The 7,705-nt window shown below is 33.8% G+C and overlaps 1 protein-coding gene across 1 annotated transcript; it reads left to right on the top strand.

Moving 5' to 3' along the window:
* Positions 1-404: 404 nt before the first annotated feature.
* Positions 405-7,705, top strand: LOC131154271 (glutamate decarboxylase 4). Its single transcript, XM_058106938.1, has 7 exons — positions 405-797; positions 888-1,092; positions 3,874-4,074; positions 5,808-6,022; positions 6,119-6,372; positions 6,477-6,529; positions 6,915-7,705. Exons 1-7 carry the CDS (start codon positions 712-714, stop codon positions 7,401-7,403), a joined length of 1,503 nt encoding a protein of 500 aa, XP_057962921.1. The 5' UTR covers positions 405-711; the 3' UTR covers positions 7,404-7,705.

Here is a 7,705-nt window from a genome sequence, read left to right as displayed (position 1 = left end):
CGCCCACAGTTAACAAATCGGCACCAACGAAATTATGACATCCCTACCCTACAATCGACTTTACTTAGGAGGCAGGCGCCACTTCACCCGTCCCGTCCTTTTCGAAGCCAATTGAAATCCGATGACTATGATTAAATTCCAAATTCCAGATCTAATGGCTGAAATAATTCAAGCCTAAACCTGATTTCCTGGAATATTGTTTTCACAGGCACAGAGCAAATTAAATTTGAGGACATCCCGGGTCAACACGCTTTGGTCCGTTGACTGGTTGCGCGCGGCGCAATGTGATACGGTCCAAACCCTAACTTCTAAAATTTTTATCTTCTGTGCCACATACCATTTTTGCCCTAAGCTGCAAGCCGTAAATGCAAAATAAAGGCGTGGCAATTCGGGTAGTTTGAAGTCTTCCTCTGTGCGTTTCCCGTCAATTTCCTCCGCAGGATCCAAAGCTCAGGGCCTTAGCACTTAGCTCCTTCCATCCATCGGCGTTCGTTCCTTCCCCCGACACGCACAAAAAAATAAATGTATATATGTATATATGTAAATAAATTGGAGAGCAAGAAATCGGCCCAACCGGCCCTCACCCTCCCCTATATATACCACAGGACTCTTCCTCCTCTTCTCCAAGCAACCACAAACACAAATACAGCGTAGACAGCTTCTCTCTCTCTCTCTCTCTCTCTCTCTCTCCGTTAATTAATAGCAGCGAAAATGGTTCTGTCGAAGACGGCTTCAGAGTCTGATATTTCGGTGCACTCCACCTTCGCTTCTCGCTATGTGAGAACTTCGCTGCCCAGGTAATTCAATCAAACCATTGGAAGCAGAGAGTTTGTTGTTGTGGGAAAGGGAAATTAATTCATGATGAGATTGAATATATTTGTTTGCAGGTTTAAGATGCCGGAGAACTCGATTCCGAAGGAGGCGGCTTACCAGATAATAAACGACGAGCTGATGCTGGACGGGAATCCGAGGCTGAACCTGGCGTCGTTTGTGACGACGTGGATGGAGCCGGAGTGCGATAAGCTGATGATGGCCGCCATTAACAAGAACTACGTTGACATGGACGAGTACCCCGTCACCACCGAGCTTCAGGTACGTCTCTTGATTTTTTCGTTTCATTTACCCAGATGCCGGTCAACGGCATTTTTGTTTTCTTCGCTTTTGGTCTGCGCTCCGTTGAAAGATGTACGGTTGACCAAGTTAAATTAAAAAAAAAATAAAAACGAAATTGTTCCGGCCCATGCAGTCCATTAATTATAAAATGGTTTTGCTACGCTTGCTTAAACTTGAGAAATAATTTTTATTGGGTTGTCATTTAAAAGTTAGAGCTCAGCTATTATAAATGAGTGTGTAATATGTAATATTAATATTTGGATTCATATGAATAAATGTATGCAGTGGAAAAAAGAATTAAAATATATCTTATTCTTTTTTAATATTTTATTTTTGAAAATTATTACAATAGATACAAGGTAAATTATAAGAATGAGTCAAAAAATTTACAATGCTAATTTGTATTTTGGAATTAGAGAGACACTACACTTAACCTTTGTTATGTTGAAATATTTCCTTTATTTTTTTTTTTAAAAAAAAAGAAATACTTTTTAAGAGATAAATCATAGTATGTATAAGTTAACAAAATAAAATAATTTAATAATTCAAATAAATCAATTAATTAAGTGTTTAAAAAGGGCTCGAACCTGCACCATGGTATCAAAAGAAACCCAAAAATAGAAAAATTTCTTATGAATGATGGGGAAGAGAAGACAGAAAGTGAGCTGGTTAGTTGATTTAGGTGTCTCATCAATAAAAAAATACTTTTGGGAGTGTCACTTCAGCAGGTTCAACTGAGAACGGGCATACTTCAGGCTAACTCTAATTTAATTCTATAAAATGAATATAATGTTTAATTTCAAAGATAGCTGTTTCGTCGGGAGTCTAAAGAAGATCTGCTACTTGATTTTGGATCCACTTTATAAATTTGGGTAAGGTCTAATGAATGATGCCATAACATATTAGAAATATTCCTTCATTTAAGTAGGGTTTATTGATTTTATATTTTAATGAAAATAATGTATAGAATATAATTATCGATTATAAATATTAGATTTGAATTTAAATGGAATTTAATATAATTTAATATTATATTTTATTTGTATTCAAAAAATTCGAATTCAAAGTTTGAATCCAAATTTTCAATCATAGAATAAGTAGATTTATATTTTATTATGATATAAAAAATTACTATTTTTATTGATTATGTATTGTCAAATATATCTATGAGGTAGTTAGGAATTAAGTCTTGTAAATGTCATTTTATGTATGTTAGTTTTAATTTATAAAAAAATGAAAATAAATGTAGAATTAGAGATATATGACCTTTTGATAAAAAAAATTATAAGAAATTAAAACCACTTGGGCAAGATTTATTAATATTGTTTTTGATGATCATGTTTTTTTTGGCTAGTCTTTCTTTTTTTTTAAAAAAAGAAGGGCGGCACCTCCATTTATTTATTGATAAACCCTTACTTTTGACGAACGAATACTGTGGTTACAAGACAATTAATGGAAGAAACAAAAGATAAAACTTTAACTCATAAAAAAATAATACCAACAACCAGCAAAAATAGGAGTACAAGTCAAAACAAAACAAAACAAAACAGAAAAACAACTTACAAAACAAACCTCATGTAACAAAATAAACAAAAGATAAATAACATAAAATATAAATCAAAATCAATAGGAAATCAACTAAACATACCTCATATATGCCGTACCCATCTTCTCCATTTTATACAAATCATTAATAATTTTAGAGAGTTGACTATTATTTGTAAACAAACTATTCATCCCCATCGCACCTTGTCGAGTCAAGATATCTGCCACTTTGTTTCCTTCTCTATACCAATATTTTTTTTGACTAGTCATGGTTGTAATTCTTAGTTCTTTAAGAGAGAAAATACTAACTTGTTAAAAATGATAAAATATTAATTTATTACATATATATTGCATCGCAATTTTCTGATTAATTTCATAGACAGCCAAAATAAAATATTGGCAAATAATTTTTTTTTCTTTAAAAGAAAAGAACTTAAAATTATTTATTTAATCGCATTATTTTATAACCTTTTTGTTTGATGTCAGCAACCACTATGAAAAATAGAAATAATTTCACCATTAATGGAGCCATGCCTGTGCCCAACATTATTCATTAGTGCATGTGAAAAGGGAGACAAGAATAATAGAAGCAAAGTCATATATAAAGTCAAAAAGCGAAACTCATCACCGCCTTTTAGCCTATTTCTATTGTCAATTTGTCATCAATCTTGGTAATTGACGCTACACTTGACACCCACTGAATAAAGTAATGAGGATTCTTACCCACAGGGTTATAAAAACTACGGCACAAGTCCAATGTGGTAATCCACCCCAACCCAATTCAAAACCAACTAGAATAAATCTTTTTAATAAATTTTTTTATTTCCCATAAAGACAAAATAAAAACAAAAGATTATTTACGTGTACAATAAAAAGTTTGTTGACTAATTAATTAAATATAATTTGTATCATTTTTGGATTAACAAACAGGCACATAATTTCTATTTTTTATTTTTTTTTTCTTATATACCTGCAGAAAATAAATTTTTTTTTTCAGTTTTATGACATTTTTATATGAAAAAGACATGTAAAAATAAATTACCTTTTCAGACCTGAATGGAACAAATATTTTGATATTAATTTTTTTTTTTTTCATATTTTCAAGTTCTAAATTGAGCATAGATGTTGGATTTTTTTTTTTTTTTTTTTTTTTTTTCTTGTTCTTATGGGGCCAAATAGGGATAAATGGGTATGTGTGTTTGATTGTGAGTGCAGAACCGATGTGTCAACATGATAGCTCATCTATTTAATGCTCCGTTGGGGGAATCTGAGGCTGCGGTGGGCGTAGGAACTGTGGGGTCGTCGGAAGCCATAATGCTAGCGGGTCTTGCTTTCAAGAGAAGGTGGCAAAACAAGCAGAAGGCGGAGGGGAAACCCTTCGACAAGCCCAACATCGTCACCGGCGCCAATGTTCAGGTATTGCCATCATCCCTAGTCTAATTTTTTGTCTCGCACAGTTTTTTTTGCTGCGGGCCCGCTTGGGCTGAGGTTTAGCGTGAAACTATTGGCCTTCAATTCCCATACTCAGGCCTAAGAGGTAAAGGCTACAAAAAAAAAATCCATGACATTTTTGTGCTTTGGGCATTTGGGCTGAGCGGCATGTGGGGAACCGAACCAAAGGTTGTGTTTGGAGTAGAAACTAAAACTTCAAACCTTGGTTACAAATACAAAATTATTGAAATTTTTTCTATTCCATTTCACACAATGAGTGAGTTTGGTAATAAAAAAAAAGAAAAAAAAGTTATACAGTGAATTCGGTGGTTATTTTTTAGATGAAATTTTCCTTTTAAAAAGTAAAAATTAGGTATAAGAAGTTTGGCAAACAACCTTACCCTATTTTCTTTTATTATTATTATTTTTTTGTGTAAAGTTAGCTTTTAACTTTTTTTTAGAGATCTTTATAAAGTTGCATATTTTTATATTTTTAAAAATTACAAAATTTTTCTTTTATACTATTCATTTATGTGCATTAGTCATTTTGGCCTTCCTTTTTTCTCTTAATTTTTTTTTTTCAGCTTTAACATTAAAAAAATTAAAAAAAAAAACTTTTGAAAGCTACCAATATGAACCTTTTGAAACCAAAAACTAGATTTTCCTAGATAAATTATTCCATTCCATTTTTTATTCTTTATTTTTTTTCAAAGGAAAGGATATATAGACAACTTATATATATCAATTTTAATCATTTTAAATCTTTATAGACAACTTACAACTTTTTTATGATTTACTCAACCTACAACAATTCTTTTTCAACCAGAGCTAAATAATTTTTACAACAATATTAATAAATTCATTTAATCAATTTCTTTTTAATTTTTTTTTTAAATCACGAGGAGCCACACTATGACTTCGTTTTTTCAAATATTAGAAAACTATAGCATGTCAATTTTTGTAATTTAAAATATTTCAAAAATCTTATTACTTTTCTTTTTTACCACACACTTCATATAACCTTTTCTCTTTCAAACAATTCCATTTTGCTAATTGCAAAAAAGATTGGATTCACCCGAATCTGTATGAGACAGTGTTCTGATTCATTAAAGGGTCCAACGATCGAATTACTTAGAATTGTCATCTGGATGCATGAGATATTGCAAAGGCCTTTTGCTATCTTTGCATTAGCAATTCAATTTTAAGAAATTCACTCAATTTCTATGGTACTCTATTAATCATCATTTCTTCCACACATTTATACAATTGTACATCTTTCTACTCTATTCTTCTTCCACCTCAACCCCTTCTCTTCCTATTCCTTCTATTCTCAAACTTTCTCTTCTGATCTGCTCTCTAAGCATTTTCCCCTTCTCATCCCACCTTCTTCATTATCTGCTTTTGCATCCCGCTCCCTAATCTTCCCGTCCATCTTCTTGATTCCTACAATCATTCCTTCTTGTTATTATTTTGCTTCTCATAGGGACATGGACTTCATCCTTCGATCATTTCACTCTTCAATCTTTATGCCCTGTCCTCACACATATTCAAAATAAGAGTTTTCTTACAAATATTTTGGCCCGCTCGGTGGGACGGTGTGATGGGAGAGAGCTATTTAAAAATAAGGTATATATTCTTCAATCCCTCTCTCCATTCCCTTTCTCTCCGTGTCCCCCAAAACACAACACTAGGTCATCTATTTATTTTTGTGTTAACAGGTATGTTGGGAGAAATTCGCGAGGTACTTTGAGGTAGAGCTGAAGGAGGTTAAGCTAAGGGAAGGGTACTATGTTATGGACCCTATGAAAGCTGTGGAAATGGTGGATGAGAACACCATTTGCGTAGCCGCTATTCTGGGTTCGACCCTAAATGGAGAATTCGAAGACGTCAAAGTCCTGAATGATCTCTTGGTCGAAAAGAACAAGGAAACTGGGTATGCATTTGATCTCTTCCATTAATTATATATCTTCTCTAAGAATAAATTTTTAGTATATGTAAGTTTTCCAACTGTTATAATACTATTTTGCAGTTGGGATACCCCGATTCACGTCGATGCAGCGAGTGGCGGATTCATTGCACCCTTCATTTATCCAGAGCTGGAGTGGGACTTCAGGCTGCCATTGGTAAAGAGCATCAATGTCAGTGGGCACAAGTATGGTTTGGTATATGCTGGCATTGGGTGGGTTATCTGGAGGACAAAAGAAGACTTGCCTGAAGAACTAGTATTCCACATAAATTACCTTGGTGCTGATCAACCCACCTTCACCCTCAATTTCTCCAAAGGTTGTCCCTAAAAGCTTCATTGAATTTGAATGGCTCCAAACCATTTTAGCAAACATAAGCTCTTACCATAGTTCTAAAATTTGTGTTTTAATTGTTATCCACAGGTTCTAGTCAAGTTATTGCTCAGTACTATCAACTAATCCGTTTGGGATTTGAGGTGAGAACCAAGTAAATTCGTGAAGATGGAAACCTAACCAAAATCAAATTTTGATAAGCTCCATTTAGATTAAGTATTTTTTTTTTTTTAATTTAGAAAAAAGGAAAAAAGCAAAAGAAGAAAATTTATCTTTCATTATAATTTTTTTCTATATAAAAAATACTTTTGAGAATTAAAAATAATCAAAAATTAATGACCTGTACAACTAAATTTTTGTCTGTAATTTACTAAATATTTTATATTTTTTCTCATTCAATCATAATTAAGCATTAAAAATTTAATTGATTCCTTCTCCAAACATTTTCCACTTTCCAAATGGTCCTTAAGTTCATTAATAGCGCTGGTATTGGCCTTTTTCCTTTTTTTTTTTTTTTTTTTTCAATAGGGATATCAAAACGTGATGGTGAATTGTCGTGAGAATGCACTTGTGCTGAAAAAGGGTTTGGAGGACACAGGACGCTTCAACATTGTGTCCAAGGACGATGGGGTTCCACTGGTGGCCTTCTCATTGAAGGACAACAGTTGTCACAACGAGTTCGAGGTGTCTGAAATGCTTCGCCGCTTTGGGTGGATAGTGCCAGCCTACACCATGCCTGCGGATGCACAGCATGTCACGGTGCTCCGCGTCGTCATAAGAGAAGACTTCTCTCGCACCCTTGCGGAGCGCCTGGTGATCGACATCACCAAGGTGCTCACAGAGCTTGACACGCTTCCGGCAAGGCTCCGTGCCAAGATGGCCATCACTAGTACAGAAGAACCAAGGAAGAATGGCACTGTCATCAAGAAAACAAAAACTGAGATCGAGACACAGAGGGAAATCACCGACGTCTGGAAGAAGTTTGTCATGGCTAAGAAGACAAGCCGCGTTTGCTAGTGCTTGTTCAAAACACGGACTTAATTCTCTCTCATTATTATTAATTATTTTTCTTCTTCTTTTGGCCACAGTCAGGCTAGGTGATCTTCGAATACCTGTCCCTAGTTCTACTTAAGGATTTTGTAGCTTTATCATACTTGCTGCAATGCTTTTTTTTTTTTTTTTTTCCTACTTCCTATTAAGGAGTTCGAACTCTGAAGTTGACATTGGTATCTATTGTCTAACATTTAGAATCTGTTAATCTTTAAGTATTGAAACAAACATATTTTTGAATAAAACATTTTTTTTGGTGTCGTCTTTAA

This window comes from Malania oleifera, chromosome 4 (assembly GCF_029873635.1).
Source record: "Malania oleifera isolate guangnan ecotype guangnan chromosome 4, ASM2987363v1, whole genome shotgun sequence".
NCBI classification, from domain to species: domain Eukaryota; kingdom Viridiplantae; phylum Streptophyta; class Magnoliopsida; order Santalales; family Ximeniaceae; genus Malania; species Malania oleifera.
This window is presented reverse-complemented; position numbering and strand designations above follow the sequence as displayed.

Coding starts and splice junctions, on each gene's coding strand:
- LOC131154271 (XM_058106938.1), top strand. CDS start 712: ATGGTTCTGTCGAAGACGGCTTCAGAGTCTGATATTTCGGTGCACTCC. Junction 6,023..6,118: donor GAAAAGAACAAGGAAACTGG/GTATGCATTTGA, acceptor ACTATTTTGCAG/TTGGGATACCCCGATTCACG. Junction 6,373..6,476: donor CACCCTCAATTTCTCCAAAG/GTTGTCCCTAAA, acceptor TGTTATCCACAG/GTTCTAGTCAAGTTATTGCT.